The sequence below is a fragment of the Lepisosteus platostomus genome, chromosome 9 (assembly GCF_059453375.1).
Source record: "Lepisosteus platostomus isolate fLepPlt1 chromosome 9, fLepPlt1.hap1, whole genome shotgun sequence".
Classification (NCBI taxonomy): domain Eukaryota; kingdom Metazoa; phylum Chordata; class Actinopteri; order Semionotiformes; family Lepisosteidae; genus Lepisosteus; species Lepisosteus platostomus.
Window position 1 is genome coordinate 10,151,963 of NC_142619.1, and position 22,199 is coordinate 10,174,161.

The following is a 22,199-nucleotide window of genomic DNA, read 5'->3' on the forward strand; positions in this document are numbered from 1 at the left end:
TTACAAATTTATCTTTTAAAATCAATTCATGATAAACAGACAATGATGGGAATAATAATGCATCACACACTCCCTCAGTGTGGTTTGTCCCTCTGCAGAGGTCCAATTGGTTATTTGTTTACAGATCTGAATCATTTCAGTTCTGGACCATACTCATGTAAAAGATTGATAGGAATTATAAATTCTAAGAAACATTCAAAGCAATGTTAGAAATATGCCTCAAAATGCAAACAGATATACAGTGGTGCTAGGAAGTTTGTGAACCCTTTAGAATTTTCTGAATTTCTGCATAAATTTGCCCTAAAATGTGATCAGATCTTCATGTAATTCATAAAAATAGATAAAGAGATCCCAATAAAATAAATAACACACAAAAATCCAACAAAAATCACTCCAAGAGCAAGGTAATATTATACCGGGAGATCACAAATAACCCCAGTGTAAAGTCTAAGGATCTGCAGGCCTCTCTTGCACTAGCTAATGTCAGTGTTCATTAGTCCGCCTTCTGGAAAACACTGAACAAGAATAGTGTGCATGGGAGGATAGGAAGGAGGGAAGCCACTACTCTCCAAGCAGAACATTGCTGCCCGTTTAAAGTTTGCTAAAGATCACCTGGATGAGCCAGAAGACTACTGGAAGAATGTTCTGTGGACTGATGAGTCGAAAATAGAACTTTTTGGCTTAAATGAAAGCTTTTTGCTAAACATAACTGCATTCCTACATGAGAACCACATCCCAGCTGTGAAACACGGTGGTGGCAGTATCATGGTTTGGGGCTGTTTTGCTGCCATGGGACCAGGATGGCTTGCCATCATTGATGGAACTATGAATTCTGGATTGTTCCAGCAAATTCTACAGGAGTATATCAGGGTATCCTTCCGTGAACTAAAGCTCAACAGAAGGTGGGTCTTGCAGCAAGACAATGACCCTAAACACACAAGTCAGTCTATCAAAGAATGGTTGAAGCAGAAGAAAGTTCTTGTTTTGGAATAGATGAGTCAAAGTCCAGACCTTAATCCAATAGAAATGTTGTGGCAGGACCTGAAGCGGGGAGTTCATGCAAGAAAGCCCACCAACATCACTGAGCTGAAGCAGTTCTGCAAGGAGGAATGGGCCAAGATTCCTTCAAGCCGATGTGTGGGACTGATCAACAGTTACCGTAAACGTTTGGATGAAGTCATTCCTGCTAAAGGGGGTTACACCAGTTACTGAAAGCCTAGGTTCACATACTTTTTCCAAACAAAGACATTTAATGGTCAAATTTATGCAGAAATTCAGAAAATTCTAAAGGGTTCACAAACTTTCTAGCACCACTATAAATTAAAACCACCAGAAAACACAATCGTTGCCCAGACCTATTGTTGAAAACAGCTGTTCTGTTAGTGATGAAAGTGAGATAAAATATATAAAAGTGAAAGCATGGTAAAACATGGGGGTGCATATGTACTGTACATCCATTGAGAAAAAGCAAATTTACTGTGGTAAAATATCATATGATTAAGGAGACTCAGTATGACTCAATGCCCTTTATATTTGTTTTTAAATAAAAAACTTGTAATGCTTAACTCTGGTCCCTTTAACTCACATGTTTTTTTTTCCCCCTCTCTGCTTGGAATTGTCTGTTTGTGCTGTTTTGTCTGTGTATTTGGCTGGATGAACGAAGACCATCTAGCTCAGCCAGTTTTTCATCTACCTCATCTACAAGGTAAGCTAATATTTCACCTTTGAGATGCTTCATATATTTTAAGTATTTCTCAAGAACACTGCTGCATAAAGATTTACTAGTCGCCTAATGCTAGGCAGTTGTGTAAAATATGGAACTATTACAGGAGAACATAAAATTGCCACCACAAAATAATCTCTGTGTAATAATATTCCTTTTATAGTGCCTGTTATTATGTTTTCATAAGACTACTGATGATGTCATAATTCTAAGCTTTTAATAGACCTGTCAGACTCTACTGGTGTCAGTTCTACTCCATCAAATACCAACTTGGTATTGCTTTATTTAAAAGTGTAAATTATTCTATAAATTAAATTGGTGTGATGAAATGAAATGAGGGGACGACGTGCAGCATGTTGTCTAGTTGCATGTGTTTTGTGTATTAATTTGCAGGCCATGTGCTTTTAGCTAAAGTAGATATTTTGCAAAAAATCACTTTTTTTTAAACATCCGTAAGAATGGCCAGCATGGTGGTACAGTGGTTAGTATTGCGGATTCTCAGTGCTGGGGTTCTGGGTTTAATTCCTGGCAGCTGTATGTTTGGCATTCCACCAAATATTGAGTTCATGGGTTTGAGTACTGAGTTTGTACAGTTTCTACATGTTCTCCCCGTGTTCACGTGGGTTTTCTCTGGTTGCTCCAGTTTCCTTCCACAGTCCAAAAACATACAGGTAGGTTGATTAATGTGAACGTGTGCATGTTTTGTGTCTGTGTGCCCTCCAGTGGACTGGTATCCCATCCAAGGTGTAACCTGCCTCTCACCTGTTCATTGCAGGGATAGGTTTTGCCTCCCTCGCAACCCTGTATTGCATAAAGCTGTTAGAAAATTGATAGGTGGACAGTCCTCAGAATAAAATGAGCTCCAGATTACTGCACAGATTTTCTGTTTCTACTCAAGACTATGTTCTGTTTTTTAATTATATTCACTACTTTATAGTACATAAAAAAAATAAATATTGAAACTGAGAACAGGAAGCACTGCTTTACACAAAGGGAGGTGAGAGTATGGAACAAGCTACTAACTACCAAATGGTCTCAATGGTAAAGTGTATACATCATTTGTAATTCCACCAAATGGAACATCATTATAGGAGGTGAATACTTTTGTATTGCACTGTATGAAGCCAGTCAAAGTCCATTACATTAAGACAAAGTAATAAAGTAATATAGTATTTTAGTAATATAGTATACATTTAATATAAATATTGAAATTTTAAATGTTTAATTATTTAAAATAATCTTTCATAGTAAGTCAAAGAATCTAATACAGTTACACACTGCTGTGTAACTTAATGGAAATAACAAGGTGCATTTTTGCTTTACTCACACAATTTTAATTTGTGTTTGATTTAAGTTTTCATCTATATTTGTTAACAACACTATCACATGCCTAATATACAAATTGTGTTTTGGTTTTAGTTTGTCTGGTGTACTGATTGGCTTAGTTTTTTTAATTTATTTTTTTAACACTATCAGAGAGAGATCCTGCTGGGGTCTTTGATAAGTCTTTAGGCTCAAAGAGCTCAAGGTCCCCATTGAGTACCTCCTATCCTTACTCTCCCTGAATCCCATTAAAGACAGACTTCAAAACCCACCCACTGGGGCAGGTCAGCTTCCTCGTGCTTTACCTTCTTTCCAGAAATGGCTGTAACCTTCACACAGCTGAGACTCTTGTTGTCACAGCTGGCTTAATTAGCACCTCTGCAGTCTCAGATTTACGTGGCAGCCAGTCTGTCACAGAGTCTCGCTTCACTTGCTGTTAATTAGCTTTTCTGTCATTTATGTGTTTCTGGCTTCAAAAAAATATACCTGGTTTAGTGTCAGTCTCCCAGATCTGTCAGAAATCTGAACATTTTTCATTTGAAAGGAGCATCCATTGCTAATATGCTATTATGGAACTAACTCATTATACTGTAGGTTGGCACAAGTTTTATTTAGTTATATTCGAAGTAAAGCATTCTGATAGTTTCAATGATTATATTAAGAAACAATCAAATGTTTGTTGTAGTGTATCTGCTAACAGCAACAGTCCAGTGCTATCTGAGCAAGAGACAACACATAGATTTTATTAAATCATTTGGTACAGTAATTTTATGCATTTATTCCAGTTAATTTAAATTCAGTGGATTTTGTGTTTTTAAATTCCTCATTTAATTTCATTACATGTGTCTGCTATAATTAATTTAGATTTAGTTTTTGCAGTTATGATGTTCAGAATCCTTCAATAAATAATTAATTTGATCAAATTTAATGGTATCAAGATAATGTATATAGTTTTCGTAATTTTAGAGTAATCTATTTGTAGTTATTCAATTAAATCAGCAACCTCCAAACTGTGACAGATTTTATGCTCCATAAATTTAAAATAAATAAACAAGGTGAGCTTGTTTGATAAAGCACAGCTGTCAGATGTTTGGTGAAATCTTTGTTAATTTGAGCTGGAGGTCTGATTTTAGGTTTAATTTCATCCTATTCATCCCTTCAATTTCTGTCCACTTTATCCAATACAGGGTCGTGGAGGAGCCAGATGCTTTTCCTCCTAGCAAAGGGACATTTCTCCCTAGCCAGTTACAAAAAGAAGCCACACAAGGCAGGATACACCCTGGACAGGATGCCAGTCCATCTCAGGACACACACAGACACATGCTAACTAGGGCCAGAAACCAATTAACCTATTCAGACATGGGAAGGAGATACAAACTCAACACAGATAGAACATACTGTACAAACTTCACACAGATAGCACCCTAGGAATTAAAGCCATGACCGCAGTGCTGCAAGGCAGCAATACAAACAGTTGCACCACTGTGCTCCCCTGTATTTCATCCTGTATTTATTTTTAATGGCAAAACGACAATTTGTTTGAAGTGAACAAACTGATTTTGGAAATAGTTCAGGTGGGTAGCTGTGTCAGCATGCATAGGCTGCAAAGGAACAAGTAATAGGTTAATTCCATGCTGAAAAGAGAAGAAAGAAAACACATTTCTGCCGCGAAGCCTTCTTCAGGTGCTCCACGGCCTGAACGTTGTGTTTTCTTTCTTCTCTTTTCAGCACAGAATTAACCTATTACCTGCTGGCTCCACTAACACCTCTCCCAGCAGCAACCTTAGTTTTTCCCAGGAGGTCTCCCTTCCAGGTACTGACCAGGCTCACACCTGCTTAGCTTCAGTGGGTTGCTAGTTGTGAGTTGCAGGGTGATATGGCTGCTGGCATAACTCTAACAGACTCATACCAAAATATCTATTTGTTAATTATCAATTTTATTGTGAGTAATTACTCTCATGCCTCGATTATGCAGTAGCTTTGTTATTTATGCACTACAATGATTTAGTAGACGTAGGCTTGATAGTGGCACTTCAGTCTTACTGGGAACTTGTGACAAAGTAAAGCAAGTGTGTGCCACCTGGTGGTAGAAACAAAGAAATAGTTTCATGTTTAGTGGGCATGCAATGTAGAAATTAGCTGATGAAAATGTTATAGTACTAGATATTTCTATTTAATTTTGGATCAGAGATTCAAGGGGCAAAAGATGGGTGTAAATATTATAATTTTAACTTATTGTTGTAGACTTTACAGTCCTTTCATACAAAGAGCTATGTTTTTTTAAATGATATTTTTATAGAATTTTTTCACTTTTTAATTCCAAAAGCAAAAATACTAATTTTTAACACGGGAAATGTAGGAATCAATTTTTAGAGTAAACTATTCATAGTAGTTGAATAATGTTTACAAGATGTTACATTAAATGTGTCAGGATAAGAGGCAAGCAGTCAGGACAGACCCAAGGATGAATCATCCTAGAGACAGTAGAGAGATGAATCTTCTACCTTTACTCTTGGTATGCACATGAGAAGCTTCATGGGAGCTCCATAAACCACAGGAATCTTAAAGAATAAGAGCAAGCACCATGCATTAAATACACATTCAGGTAGGGGTGGCTGGCTAATTATTGCCTATCTCTTCTGTAAGTGTCCAACCCTAATTGGTTAATAAATTGTGGAGTACTTGATCATTTAGTCATCCCATCTAAATATTCTCAAACAAATGGATAAAATAAAGAGAATAGTATAAAAGAAGTACAGACTATTTAAGACTAAGTATTGCAGGATGTAAAAGTGTTACAATAATAGCAAAAATAATCCTCAGGAATTAATCAACAAATCAATATTAGTATTGATCAATACTACAGTTTCAGTCAATTTTGATATAATACATGAATACTCAAATTAAACATTTGTTCTATATTTTTCAGTTTGGCTTTTCTTATTGAATAGTTGAAAAGTAGAATGTATATTGTTAGTTGTGATAAGGCTGATAAGGCTTTACTTCTAGGTATTTGTTACTGTAATAATTACCAATACAGAAACTACTGGCCACCATCCAGTGGAAACTAAATTAAATCAAAGGCACACAGGAGATGAAAAGACCCCAATTGCATATAATATATTTAATAAATGCTTATGTAATATATATATATTGTATTATTATATAGTAATAACAGATATTTAATATATAATGTCTTAAGGTCTTGAGCAAACAGTACAGAGGTTTTAAAAAAGCATTAACAAACATTTGTTTGTCAATATAAAAAACAAAACCTAAAACCACAGCCTTTCACAAAAGTAAGATTTGAAACATTGCTAGTAATGATTAATGATGAGGTAGCTGTCATAGTTCTCTCATCAATAGTTATTTTAAATCCAATATCAAATGCAGAAGCAAAAGTAACACATTGTGGGACAAGACTGAGAAATCTCTCTAGAAATACAAGGCATTTTTAGATACTTGCACTCAACAACACTTCTAAGGATATCCCCATTAATGCATGTTGTTTTGTTGGCAACTCTTATTTACAGAAAGCAGCTATATAGCACATTGGTGATTGTAACAAGCTATTGGATTTCGCAAGCACACAAGTGATAAAATATCTTGGCAAGTAGCTATAATATAACTGATGAGTTGCTCAACTGTTTTATATGTTGTTGTAGGAAGGTCCACAAGTTACCAATTCAGTAACATGCAGTGTTCTGCTAGTGATCTCTCAGCTGTGGACTCATTTTTAATCGCTGGCAGTAATTAATATGATTTAAGTGTACATATTAAGGCGGTTGTAAATATGACACTTACCAAAACCCTTCTGTCAGATTTTCAGACTTCTCAGAAGACATCCAGAGTTCCTTTGATTGTTAAATTGAAAGCTTATCTTCTTCCTTTCAGTGTCCTGGATGATGAAAACACCAGCCTCCGACAGCAGAAGCTCGAGAAGCAGGTAAGATAACACAGTGATGCAAGTAGAGAACCTGTTACTTCTCTGTAAATGTTCACGTGGAATGAAATCTAATCTTTTCCACTTTCACAAAGAAACCAACTTAATTGACTGTGTTAGTGCATTAGGAGATATACAGTACTTACATAATTTATGAAATGCTTATAATTTATAATTATATAACTTATCATTTATAACTCACTATCAAACTCACTATCATTTTATTGTGGAATTGCTGTGGTATTGATGGACTGCTGTAAAACATGCACATAAAGGGCTGTACAGTACTGCATAATGCATTAGCTACAGATCCCGATGCAGCTATGCAACAAAACAAAATACTAGGGGGTTATTTCAGTGAAAACCTTCCTGATATTAAAATGCTCTCAACTGTAAGAAGTATTTGTTACTATTGTTACTATTCTTTCAGTAATAATGTCTTCAGATCAAAACAGTATCTTCCAAAGGAAAACTTATGAATTTAGATACTAATGAGGCAGGGCTGGCAGAATTTAATGTATTGCAGTGCATGAATGCATTACCTGTACAGGTTCAACAGGTTGAACCATTTTGTTGCAACAAGGTCAACACAAAAAAACATTGTGAAGAAACACATGGGCCGAGGTGTTAAATACAGTATATAAGTGACTTTCATAGTGTTCTTATTTGCTTTAACTAGCAATAACTCTTGTTCTTGGGGATGAGCCACACTATAAAAATATTTATCTTTGGATGAAAACAAATCTTGTTAAAAAAGTTTTAAAAAGTGAGAAGCAAGGCATTCCAAAAAGGCATTGCTTTGAAATGGATTTCCAGAGGCATAATTGTTAATTATTCATCAGAATAAATCTGTTTCTGTGAAGTATTAACACCTTCTTATGTGTTGGTGTTTGTGATATAGCTGAAATATACATTTGTCTTTGTGATGAAGTATTAGGTCTATGTACAGTATGCGTTCTTCACATTGTGAGTGTTGGTTCTCACTAAATAGTGTTGATTCTGTGGAAAGCACTGTGGCTATAAAGCAATTTTATACAAAAATATAGAATGCACTGTTTTTAATAGACACAGAAACAGCATCATCATAGCTCTTGAGGGTCTTGGGGCGTAAATCCAGTAAAAGTTAAGATGAAGGCTTTCACTAGGTGTTTCTGTGTGCTGCATCTGCTTACAGTACAGTAAGCAGTCTGTCTTAGAATCCAAAGTACTGTTAAATAAAATTCAGATGCTATGTACATTTTTAGTGCAGCTCTTAAAGTATATCAATTGCAAAGCACACATATGGGTTGCACGGTGGTGCAGTGGTTAGCATTGATGCATCACATCCATCTATCTCCTAACTGCTTTGTGACAGGCAGCCAGAGCTTGTTTCAGAAAACAGCGGGTCCAAGGCAGGCAACACCGTGGATGGTACACCAGACACACACTCACACTAGGGCCAGTTTTCCCAGAAGCCGATTAATCCAGTTAACCAGTATGTCTTTGGACTTGAGGTGGAAACGAAAGAACCCGGAAACCCATGAAACCCATGATGCAGAAACTCTGCAGAGTCCAGAATTGAACCAAGGGCCATAGTGCTGCGAGACAGCAATGCTATCCACTGCACCACCATGCCACTTAAAGAGGAGACACCTTTTGTCTTAAACAAAAGCAACACTCATAATTCTAATAATTCATCATCAATATTTTCAAACTGATAGCATTCACTAGTCAATTTTGTGATTTTGCATGTCAAATATACACCTAGTCATACACCTGCATCTACACAGAAAGTCTGCAAAAAGTAATCATTTCATGATATTAGGTAAATCACATCCACTTAACTTTGTATTGTATGGGGTCTGAGCTTTACCTGCTGCTCTTTCTGTCTGTGGGGACTCCCTGAATTAAAGGTTGAAATTCAGGTTGAATAAAGTAATAAAGCTACCTGTCAGATGGAGCAGCAGCTGGATGAGAAAGGAAGGTTTTTTCAAGGTGCTTTAGCAGGGACAGGAAGGGCACACTTATTCAATTACTCCAGGCTATGGGTCCTGGCTGTGATGTGATAAACCACAAAGTAGACACCAGGCTGAATTGAGGGCTCTAGCTGTCTGGGGCTTCTCAAATGACAGCTTGAATGTGGCTGTTCTAGTTTTTAAACCCCTTTTTAAAATGTACCCCTGTCTTGTTAACGACCGTATCATCAGAATACATGGTTTAGCTAAATTTATCATTGAAACCCCAAACATTTTGAGATTGTTTTCTGTCAACATCAGAAATCTATATTTCAGTAAAAAACTTTTATAATGTTACACATAGTAAAAAGAGCAAAAAAATTGTGCTGGTGCAAAATGTTCTGGATATTTATTTATCCAGAACAGGCAGTTTATTATTGTGTACTGCCTTTTATTTCTGCTGTGTGGTTTCTGAATAGTGGTAGAGTAAAAGCATATTTCTACAAGGTTTTGCGTCACTAGCAAGTCAGTCCTAATGGTCTGTGATGTTGGTAGGTTAGTTCTATAGGGACAAACTGAGTATTTGCAGTACTACACTTTAGAATACCATATATTATGAAGCAGTTTGAAATATTTCATGTTTCTCATTTACTGTCATATTATGGTATTCAGTATTTTACTTCTATAATATTCTAAACATGGCCTGCAATAGACTCGTGTCCCATCAACAGTGTATCCTGTCTTACGCCTGTTGCTTGCCAGGATAGGCTCTGGCTCCCCCACATTCCTGAATTGGATGAAGTTTTCATTCAGATATAAATATTATTTGAAAATGATATGGAGAACTATTCATTTTAAAAAAAATACAGACTACAATACACAATTCATGAATGCAGCGTACAGTATCTTTAGAGACGATAAGTGGTCTTAATTCTGATAAATTAATTGTTACAATATGATCAAATTTTGAAACAAATTTAATCCTGTTATTTAAACTGTTATGAAAATTGATATAAACTGTATTGTCATTTCTTCACAAATAATTTAATTTCATAAATTTTTTAAACAATTTTTCCTGAACACTTTTATCTAGGTCAATATTTGGTTCCGCAGGTACTAAATGCCTTCTCGTCAGGACAGAAGAATTTAATTTCATGCTACTGACTCAGCCGTTATTTAAATCAAGAAATGTGCGAAGACAGCTGTATGGTGATGGTTGCAATGCATAGCATGAATAAAGAATTAAAATAAATCCAGAAACAGATGTTAACTTCCACTCTTCACTCCTGTGACCTTTATGCTAGAGGATTAAACATGTTCACATCTTTGGATGAGCTGAAATTTACACAGGTCATGTTCCTAATACTCTTTATTTAGTACTCTTGTACTAAAATCGGAACTATCATCTACCTACAGTACCATCATGACACCAACTTCACTTATGGCACATTTCTACTTAATGAGAGTAAAATTTAATTAGTTAGTTATTAGATAACTTGTTTTTCTGCAAGTATCTAAAATGAACAAGTTCAAGTAGGTAACTGTGTCAGCATGCATAGGCTGCAAAGGAACAGGTAAAGGTTTATTCCATGGTGAAAAAAAATAGTTTCATTTTCACACCTGAAGAAGGCTTCACAGCTGAAACATCTCTTTTCAGCATGGAATAAACCTTTAACTGTTCCTTTGCAGTATCTAAAATGATTCAGAGCCTTGAATAAGCCTTTAACTTGTTCATTCCTGTATCAAGCAACCTTTTAACATACTGATGAAGTTCTTACTTTTGTAAGTTTCGCAACAGTTTTTAAAAAAGCCTTACAGCTCATCTTTTTTAAAGAAGTTAAGGAGCACTGTGTGGTAAAGCTATAATTGTCTCCTTAAACGAATTGTGCTGTCAGCTTTACATGCTATGTGTTCTTTGCTCCATAAATGTGCCAGACACTTCACCCTGTCTCTGCAATTTGAACTCAATCTGTTCTCACTGACTCTCATTATGGAAATGTCCTAATTGTACTTTAATAAATGTTATATTTTTAGCATCCTTGTAACATTACACCTCTAGAATAAAATCTTGCAATATAAAAGGCCCTTATGAAACAAGTGGCCAGTAAGCTATACCCCATACTGTATGTGTTCATTATTGTTATCTAATTGTTTACATTTCCAAAGTGCATTTTATCCCTAAGCATCCCAAAGTTCTTCATACATACAGTAGTACAGGACTCACTTCACCACTAAACTACGGCACTTACCTGCATAGTGCTTGGCAGTGGGCCTCCTACACAGCAGGTCAGAAATTGCTTCACCACTTGTATTAAAAGGAAAAATGTAGTAAATCACATTGAGCAAATCCACAGTGGAATTTAGCTAAGACCGTCATTAACAGTTCTATCCATAATTAAATGAAAGTTTATGTATGTTCCTTTAGCTTTATGTATGCATGCTTTAGTTTGTGCTTTACAAACACTGCTGTTTCTGAAAAACTCAGCACACACCATATGCATAAAGCCTGGCAAACAGAAGATGTCAATGGTCTCCTTTAACCACTTGTGAAACACAGTGGGAGTCTGTTGCAGACTGCCTTCATTAGGAATCTTTTCAGGAAAACTTCCAGATGATGAGTTTAGTACACCAGGGCAGTGTTTTGTGTCATTACATAATTAAAACAATAAAAATATAGTAGTTTCCTCTGGATATGTACACATAAACTATGGCAAATGGGGGAGGAAAATGGTTTGAAACTATTATTTTTAGTAAGCTATGAAAATAAGGGTTGATGTTTAAGAAAAACTTCACTGTTTGGCATTCTGAATTGAAAAAGGCTGTGTTTGGGGAGCTGGTGTTCTTGCACTGTGAGATCATCCCCCCTCCACTGAATGCTAGCAGTGGTACTGTCTGTTTCCAGCACTATCACACTCTGTAGCTCCAGCGCTGAAGTGCTGCTGATTAGCACAGTTGTGGAGCGGGTGGATGTGCAGCCTAGGAAGCCCCTGTGCATGGTTTCTCTCTCAAACACACCCAGAATCCTAAAATACTTTAGTTTCTTGTTATCAAGCCACACGCTTGGGGATAAGGAACCCGCATGGGGGAATTGACGACAACAGGCTGAGTTTACTGGGCTATAGCGCTCTGCCCTGCCTTGTCTTTCAGAGAACTCCTAATCCTCAAGTCAGGATGTCTATTGAAAAGGTGGGTTTGCTTTTTCTTTGTGTATACTTTTGTGGTTTTGTTCTTGCATATAGGATTAATAGTATTCATAAGCTATGCTGTATTTTTATTATAATGCAACTTATTCATCGATGGGTTTAATCTCGCTTCCTTGAACTCACTTCCTTTTTTCTGGAATTAGGTTTTCTGAGGAGTGGGTAATGCATTGTATTTTTTTAGTATTATTTCTATCTTTGCCACTGATGACTATGGGTTCCATACTTTACAGATTTTGTTACTTTTGTAAAATGAGAAGCTCACCGCTCATATAGTAGCATTTATGTTTTGTTTTCAGCAGATATCAATTGCTTTTTAAATGGTGTAGTTTTTCAGAATGATATTTCACAACATGTTTGCCCTGTATTATAAAAGGTTTACTAACTTTCGATTCAAAGATTTGTCTTAATCCTGTGATGATACTTTGTGCTCTTTAAGACATTGTATATTTCACTTAAACACCGGTAAACTGTCCCAGATCCTAGATATTTATGAGTGTTTCATTTCAACAAGGTGTTGCAGATTTTTGTGGAATTCTATTACTTATGAGGTATTTTATATCTGTTATGCTTTTTTTTAGCATACTGTATACAGTAGCTGCAATGACATGAATACAATAATACACAAAATATTTATAATAATTTTTCTTGTATATTACTGCCTTTATGTTATTGAAGTGATCTGCATTTACATTACATTTTTATAATAAACTGACTAATTTTTAATGCTTTTTTATTTTTAGTTCAAAATATGTAACTATTTTTCAATTTTTCAATGATTTGGAATTTCAGACTATAAGGAGCTTAACTTACATAATTAAATCCCATACAGACTGTTGCAAAATGACAGTCTTTGTCTTGTCCACAGATGAGTCTTGTGTCCAAAACACTGAAATGCCAGATTACAGACAGCTGAGCTGTTGTGTCAGATAGAGTACCGATGAAGCTCTCCCTAATAACACCATACATGCATTGGCACCAGACAAGTCGCAAAGGTCATTGAGGTGTAATGAGGTTAAGGCTGCCCAGCTTGTTTTAAGCCATCCAGCTACCTGTGCAAGCACCTGATCAGTGATAGTTAGGGGGAGTGCCTGTATTTAAGGTCCAAGCTATATGGCATTTTATAATGAGTGAAGGTTGTTTAATTCCATGAGCCGCATGGGAGCCTAAAACAGAAATTCTTTTTAAGATTATTTGCTCGACAGAAACATTTTAAACTGATAATTTTTTTTAAGTTGTGTAGGTGAAAACCACATCGACATTTTTAAGATAAGGGTAATAGTTTAATAAGAATTATAGCACAATCAAAATACTTTTGAAGTTTTATAGTATAAGTACAAAACTGGCTAAAAATATTTTGTGATTGGCAGCCTTTAGACAAACGTTTGTGTAGTATATTAGAATAAATCTGCTGTGTATTTTCCTGGAAAACTAAACTCCAACAGTGGCCACTTCTTGTGTTTGACAGGATTTTTCTGTCCCAGAGAATCCCCACATCCTTTGTATGTAATAAATTACCCACTACATCCGACACTGAAGTGTGGCAATTATGTGTCCTCCCACTTTACAGAAGATCAGGTAGAGAAGTGAGAAATTGCTCCACAAATTGAATTAAGGAGGAGCATTAGGTGGGTCTGGTTGTGCAAGTCTCAGTTGGAATTGTCCATTGGGATCTTAGATGACCAACAAGCCAGGACCGCAGTTTAATGCCTCATAAGAAGGATGGCTCTTCCTAAAACACTGTGTCCTCCGTTACCATGGTTGGACGTTAGTTTGAGAATTTAGTTACAAAGTAAAGAGTTCTATCTATTGATTCACCAACACCACATACAGCAGCTGCCCGGTTTTCTTCCATCCCAGTACTGACCAAGTCCAACCTTGTGAAGCTTCCAAGATCAGACACAATCAGATTTGAAAGTGTTAATTCTGGTAAAATCTGGTGTAGCTCTTAGTTGATCTTCCATAACTTCAGATCAAACTATGAATTCACCATGAAGTTAGTGCTTTGTTATCCTGCTACTATTGCTGTGTTTAGAAGGGTGTCATTTACTCAAAAATTCTGTAAAATGCCATCCAATTTCTGTTTAACACTTCCTCCTAATCATAAAAGTTTATATATTTCATGTTTTAGGCACACACATTAAATCAGTGTTAAAAAACTTGTTTCACTAATGGTCTTTTTCCACTGCAAACACCTTATCTTCTATTTTAGTTCCATTTAATCAAAAATATTTTTGGAAAAAAGCTCCACTCCCTTTACCAAAGTTTGGTGAATTATATTTTAAGACATTGTTACAGTGCAATTTGTTTTGGACTTCATGTCAGTGCTCCAAAAATAAAAGGAGCAGTCACAATGTTGCTGGGTGTTGAAATGTTACTTGCCAAAGTTTGCAACCCCAATATAACAGACACAGTGTCAAGGGCAGTCTTAGTTTAATTGTATTAAACGTATAGTTCTTCAGATTTTGTTTACCTGAATCAGATAGGCCTGTATTGTAAATTGTGGGTAACATTTTTCACCTGCACTTCTGAAACTTTCTACTTGAGTTGCCACCTTCTGTGTGACTCAGACACATTTGAATGCTAAAATGATAGGAAGTAATACTCAAATGACAAGGCACAGAGGATAGAAATATTTTTGAAGCACCATAATTAAAATGATTTGATCTAGAAATAATATTTAAGTGTTATTTACTGCAAAATGTAAAAGCAACAACGCCATTACCTGCTTCCTTAAACTTAACTGAAACTCATAAAGTTGGCAAAACAAAATACGATTAGTAATGTGATGAGAGACCTCCAAGGAAAATAAGGTAGCTGCTGTAAATTGTGTTAATGGACCAATAGGTGGCACATTTCCCTGTGGACTATAATTTACAAATTAATGTCCCAGTATAGTGACATAGATCATTTGATGACATCATTTGGATGAGACATTAAACTGATATTCTAATTACGTGGTCATTATAGATCCCATGACAATGTTTGGAAAAGTAGATGACATTGGTCTTGCCTGTTCTGGCTCTGGGTTTACATAATCATTTACTTCAATTACTGAAACAATTTTTCACTTTTCCATCAGATGTACTGTATAGTGGGAGTGCTGGTGCATGAGGTCTGCTACATGTCATCCAGGTGGGTGCTGCACATCAGTAGTTCCTTGGATCTTTTGGGTTGGATAGTGCTATATTAATACATTAAATTGTTGTTATTATTGTACTAAATTTTACCTGTTTCTGTATTGGTAGATGCTGTTTAAAAATATTGGTGTAGCCCAACGTTTGCAAAAAATGTCATTGTGCAGATCTCAAAAAAAATATTTTAAACAAACATTTATAACCACAGTTTTAATAGTTAAAGTGACAAAAAAAGGCAAATTAAGACCACCTCTACCCAGAAAATGGATTATCTAGGAATAAGGAATTAGTTTTTTGTCTTTGCTCGTAACCTAATGTTTTCTGCGAAGGACATGTTATTTTTGTTTACTGCACAGTAAAATAAAAATATAAAGACAAGTGTATACCTTCTTACTCCGTTACATCTCAAGCACATTCCTCACATGGACACGCATTTCAGAATTTCTAACATAGTTCTGAATACAGGTGTGGTATTATATTACACGTAGCTGTACAATTCAAGATTGAGCCCATAATATCAGCATAATATCTCTTTGACCAGAATTTTTTTTAGCACCCATTAACTAAAAACATTGGCAGCAGCAAACTTAAAAGATCATTCAGTCTTTTTAACATTAATTCCAAATTTCAGATTACTGTAGCACTAGGCTGTCTTCAGTTATCACACTCATCGATGTTGCAGTGGAACAAGTAATAGGTTTATTCGATGCTGAAAAAAAGAAGAAAGAGAACACAACGTTTCGGCCGTGGAGCCTTCTTCAGATGTTGCAGGTACATGTAACTGTTAGAATACATAATATGAAACAGATGACAGGTGAGTTTCAGTACAAACCTAAAAGAAAACTTTTAGGTTTGTACTGAACTCAAAGAGCTCTTTAGCTTTCTAGATTTTTTTTCAAAAAGCTTTTGACAGTCTCACTTGAAGGATTAGTAATCAAAAGTCATAGAAGTCCAAAGTGATGTATGAAAATGGATTGAGAAATGGTTAACGAACAGGAAACAAAGTACAGCATTTGAAAAGCATAAACCACCATGCTACAGATTTAACTCATATATATATAAAATCCTACAGGAAGCAAGAGGAGGAATAATGTGTAAATAATGACACAAACAGTTACTAATTGGAATCTGAAAGTGAAATTTAGGACTAAGAATACAAAGCACTTTATTACACAAAGTGTTTTAGGTGTATTGATGTGAAGATTGTTAATTTACTGAAACACACACATTCCAATTTATAAATGCATAGCAAAGCAACAACAACATATACGGTACAGTATGTGAATTGATCTGCCCTGATAAAAACGGTTGATTAATGTCAGTTAAAATATATTGACTATAACATTTGTTTTTGACTATGTCTTAAGTTCTGTCTATCTCATATAGTTAATCACATTCATATTCTTAAAGACAGTTAAATATTCCGTGGCTGTCAAGAACTTGTTTTCTCCTGGCTATAGCACTATTATTGAATATGCTCTGATATTCAATTCAATTCAACTTTATTGTCATTAAACTTACACAGGTGCATAGTATAATGAAAAGTGTTTCTCATTAGTCACTCAGGTGCAGTATATAAATAGGACAGAAGATAAGACAATAGACAGTTACACAATAGCAATAACAATAACATGTAATCAAGTAATCAAAACTGTGCAAAATTCCGCAAACAGAGAAAATATAACAGGACAAAAACAGTGCAAGGTAATTCTTGGAACAGTGCAAAAATAGTATGGTTAAAAATAGTATGGTTAATTAATAAATATTAAATATTATTATGCCTGTTACAGTTTTACTGGGCTATCAAGGGGACAGTACAATTTCGGCTTACATGTGTGTGTGGTGGTGTAGAAGCACAGTCGTTGTGGGTACAGGAAGACGTTAGGAGAGATCATAATATGGTGGGAGGGAGTGGGGGCGTCACCAACTTGACAGCTCTGGGGAAGAATCTATTTTGGAATCTAGTTGTGTGCGACTGGAGTGACCGGAACCTTCTGCCAGATGGTAGGGGAACAAACAAGTTATGACTGGGTTGAGTGGGGTCAGACAATTTTGGTGGCTTTTTTCAGACTCCTGGTGTTGTATATTTCCTGGATGGATGGTAAGGCACTGCCGATGATGTGTTGGGCAGTTTTGACCACCCGCTGTAGTGCCTTACGGTCGGATGCGGTGCAGTTGCCGTACCAGACTGTGATGCAGCTAGTCAGTATGCTCTCCACCGTACATCTGTAGAAGTTGGTGAGGATCAGTGGATGTAGGTATATTTTCTTCAGCCTTCTCAGGAAGTACAGCCGCTGTTGTGCCTTCTTGATGAGACTGGAGGTGTTCAGTGTCCATGTAAGGTCCTTAGAGATGTGAACACCTAGGAATTTGAAGTTATTCACCATCTCCACCGCAGACCCTTCTATGTAGATGGGGGAGTGAAATTTTCCTTGTCTTCTGAAGTCAACAATCAGCTCTTTGGTTTTGCTGATGTTGAGACATAGGTTTTTGGTTCGGCACCAGTCTGCGAGTTGTTTTATCTCCTCCCTGTAGGCAGTCTCATCATTGTCAGTGATCAGGCCCACGACTGTGGTATCGTCAGCATACTTGATGATGGTGTTTGTCCTGAACTTAGCAGTACAGTCGTGGGTGAACAGGGAGTAAAGCAGTGGGCTGAGCACACAGCCTTGAGGGGCACCGGTGTTAAGGGTGAGTGTGTTGGAGGTGAGGTTGCCAATCCTGACAGTCTGGGGTCTGCTGGTGAGGAAGTCTAGGATCCAGCTGCAGAGGGTTGTATCTAAACCTAGAGCCCTGAGTTTGGTAGAAAGTTTTATGGGTATGATGGTGTTAAATGCTGAGCTAAAGTCAATGAACAGCATTCTTGTATAGGTGTTCCTTTTATCCAGGTGGGTTAGTGTGGTGTGTAAAGCTATAGAGATTGCATCCTCTGTGGAGCGGTTTGTGCGATAGGCAAACTGGAGAGGATCCAGTGTTTTTGGAATGCTGGCTTTAATGTGCGGAATAAGTAGTTTTTCAAAGCACTTCATTATGATGGGGGTGAGTGCAATAGGGGGGTAGTCGTTTAGGCATGTGGGGGCTGATTTTTTCGGTACTGGCACGATGGTGGTCGTCTTGAAGCAGCTAGGTACAGTGGCCTGGGCCAAGGACATGTTGAAGATGTCGGCACAGACATCAGCTATCTGCCAGGCCAGGGATACCATCAGGTCCAGCAGCTTTATGTGTGTTCACTCTATTTAGTGATTTCCACACATCTAGCTTGGATAGTGTGGGGGTTGGGGTGGCAGGGGAGTCAGTGGTCCAGGTGGTTGGTGAAGGGTTTTAAGCTTCGAAGCCTGCGTAGAAGGTGTTAAGCTTGTTTGGAAGAGAGGGGTCAGTAGCGCTTACAGGGCTTGTTTTGCTCTTGTAGCTTGTGACTGTATTTATGTCTTGCCACATGCGTCGTGGGTTAGTGTAGGTGTTGATATTCAGGATGTTGACAAAAAAGTCCATCTTAACCAGTACTTTTTAAACCAGAAAGTAACAGTTAGTGATTGGTTATGACATTATTACAGCAGGTATGATCTTTCTGTCCACTCTGCAGGCTCCTCATTGGTTGGTTAACCTTTTGAGTGATTGAAAGTGATCCCTGATCCCTGGTCTTAGTCAAGAGTCTTGAGGTTTAAAATGGTCCCAGTTTATGATGTTATGGTTAGTGTTACATGCTTCAAATATCTTACTTTCCAAAGATACTCTTTCTGCTGCATTCCAAGTGCTTTACACGATGCCCTAAGTTGCTGGGTTATACCTGGTCAAAGCAACAGAAATATTATTGGAAATCTTTAATAGAACTTAGTTCTTTGTGTAACTGTAGCGGAGCTAGTGTGGTGACGTCAGCGCCCTCACTGCGCTGCGCTTATCAGGGTCCTCAGCTGCCTGGGCTGAGGGAGGTCTCCTTTAGCTCACGCGGTTGGAGCCCAGTTGCGTTACGCCGGAGACCCGGGTTCATGCCCCAGGTGTGCGGGACCGAACGGGCGGTGGGGGGCACAACCCCACGCAGAACCGTGACTATCACATTGGTGCCTAACCCGGGCAGGAGTGTGGAGTGTCCTTCGCCGAGCCAAAGTTCAGCTGGGGAGGGTGTAGCGGAGGTAGTGTGGTGACGTCAGCGCCCTCACTGCGCGTAGCAGGGTCCTCAGCTGCCTGGGCTGAGGGAGGTCTCCTTTAGCTCACGCAGTTGGAGCCCTGTTGCGTTACACCAGAGACCCAGGTTCGCGGCCCAGGTGTGGGGGACGGAACGGGTGGTGGGGGGCACGACCCTGCGCGAAACCGTGACTATCACATAAGAATATGCTTGTTTGCTACATGGGTATGTGAAACAGGTGCTCCTTCTTGGTCATCGAAGCCAAATGTCTGGGGTGGGAATGCATTTGGCCAAAATTTTAGATTCAGTTCACTACTAAACTACCAAATGAGCAGGAAGGGCTAAGGCCTGCTCTTGTTTGCAGTCTTTTTATGCTTATGTGTTCTTTCACCTGCAGCGAATTTGCTTGTTTCTTACTAACAAAATACTGTGAGATTGTGTGGTCTAAGCAGATCAAAACAAAAATCTCTAAAGGATGACTTTGTGTTCTGTCACACTAGAGTCTGGTCTTTCTACAGTGTAGACTTATGCTGCAGCTTTTATCTTTAGCAACATACTATGGGAAATTAGTCTTCTTGTTTTTGTGTTTACAACTGATAATGATGAGTGGTTGTGTGAATGACACTGCAGACTGTAGTTATTGTGATTATCCATTTTTAAGTAGCATAAATCCTGGAGATGAAGATTCCATATACTGTGCTCTTCAGATTTGTTCATACCCCCAATGAAATAAGAGCAAAAATATATCACAGAAAGATTAATGGATTGATATTTTTATTTCTTAAAAATCTAAAATTATTATGCTTTTGTAATATCATTTCACAGAACAGTCTTATTAGTTACAAATTATTAATTCAGTTTAAAAAACATGAGAGTAACATTTATTCATACATCTAAGTATTCCTTAAAAACCCCCTTCAGAAGTGGCAGAACATCATTACACACTTAAGTAGGCATCTTACTATTCACATAGCGTAGTACTAATACTAGCCACTAAGGTGTAAATAATTGTGACTAATTTGTTTTCATGGATTAAAGTAAATTATTTTATGTCAAATATGGCTTTCTTCTTTTCCTCTGTAAACTGCTGCTAAGATTACAGTATAATATATGTGGTGTGCACTGTATGCATATACATGCATATGTTTCATGGAATAATTAACATACAACAAAGTGACAGTTACACTTGAACTTACAGGTACATGTATTTTGAGTGATGACTGAAAGTAAAATTTGAGGTTTCTTGCAGTCAGATAGGAGTTTTAAAACATTGACCTCTACTCATTTTGAACATGTGGGCCAAAGTAATTTAAACACTCTGTTCAAGAGTTTTTCTCTATGGGAGCACCTCTATTCCCACAAAAGAACAAAGTACTTATTTCCACTCTTTGTTGAGTGTTAAACAGAGTATTAACAGCTTCTGGTGGTAATAGCAAGATATGCAGATTTTCAAAACCTTCTAGATACATAGTCAAGAATCTTTAGAAGTCATTACTGACATAATAGATATGTCAGTAGATTTAAGAATGTGTTTTATTTAGTTATTGTATACTGTGATGTTCATTTTTAGACAATCTTTATGAAGTTTTTGAATATTTTAAGAAAATACACAGCCATATCAGACACTATCACAAAGCTACTTTCAGAATGAGTCAACACAATCACAAGTCTGCTTATGGCAGCTTTTTGGTTTCTTCCTTCTACCCATACGAACCTCCTGTAAAAAACAGTGCGTTACTTCACTTGGTAGTTAGTGCAAAGAGGATGGAAATGTCTCTTTCTAGTAAAGCTGAAATGCAAGATACTGTATACTACAGTAAAGTAAAAATCCCGAGAATGTATCCAATATGAGACAATTTGAATGCTCAAATTTGGGATGCAGATGTTACAAAGAAAGTGTACTACAGTGATAATTTGAGCTATATGAATATAATTATATCGTTAGATACCCGATTCCAAAGTATGCGTTTCTTTTACTGCAATAACGATTGCAAGTATTCATAGAAAAAGTTAAAACATTATAACTTATTATTAAGTATATAAACTTAATCTAGTCAGAAAGAGCACATAAAAACTTTTTCAAAATAACCACACTATGTAACCGAATGAAAGACTTTGAAGCTTAAAAAGTTTAAGAATAAAGTTGAATACTGGTGTGTATTTTTTTATTTAAGCTACCAATACCAGCCATACACAGTTTACATACAGTAATATGTTTATGTTCCTAAATTAATATTATTTATATTATTCAGACGCGTTATGCTCCTCTTCTTTTTATGCTCAGCTACTAAAATTTCCCCTTAGTTGTAAAATTCCATATTAATATTCAATATTAAGCAGAATAAAACATGCACAGTAATGAGATTAAATGAAGCAATCGCTTCACTAACAACCAATTTACCATGAGTGCCACCTGTCGGTCATTTTGGCCAGCCAATCACGTACTGCAGTACAACGCGGTGAACTTTAGACAATTTCACGCGGTATGGGGTTGTACCATGCATTTTGAAAGGCTGCACCTGTAATAGGGATCTGTACTAGGGCCTCTGCACTTCATAATTTATACCAAAGATTTATATTCTGGAACACTAGTGACGGTTATATCAAAACAGAGGGGTTAGCAAGCAGCAAATGAAATTCAAAAAGGAAAGTGATAAAATCTAAGAGTGGACAAACAACTATCATTTAATGTAGTAGTTCAGGTGGGTAGCTGCGTCAGCATGCGTAGGCTGCAAAGGAACAAGTAATAGGTTTATTCCATGCTGAAAAAAAGAAGAAAGAGAACACAACTTTTCGGCCGTGGAGCCTTCTTCAGG

At 36.9% G+C, this 22,199-nt stretch overlaps 1 protein-coding gene across 14 annotated transcripts in view; it reads left to right on the plus strand.

Annotated features, from left to right (window-relative positions):
• Positions 1-22,199, plus strand: part of tulp3 (TUB like protein 3) — an 80,634-nt gene that overhangs the window by 26,080 nt on the left and 32,355 nt on the right. For 11 of the 14 annotated variants that reach the window (XM_088646897.1, XM_088646896.1, XM_088646893.1 and 8 more), the window contains exons 2-3: positions 1,664-1,705; positions 6,941-6,992. In XM_088646897.1, coding sequence (XP_088503023.1) covers positions 1,664-1,705; positions 6,941-6,992 — 94 coding nt within the window. Of the gene's footprint in view, positions 1-1,663; positions 1,706-6,940; positions 6,993-11,975; positions 12,110-15,205; positions 15,259-22,199 lie in introns of those variants that run through there. The other 3 variants (XM_088646903.1, XM_088646899.1, XM_088646904.1) reach the window with 3 other exon arrangements.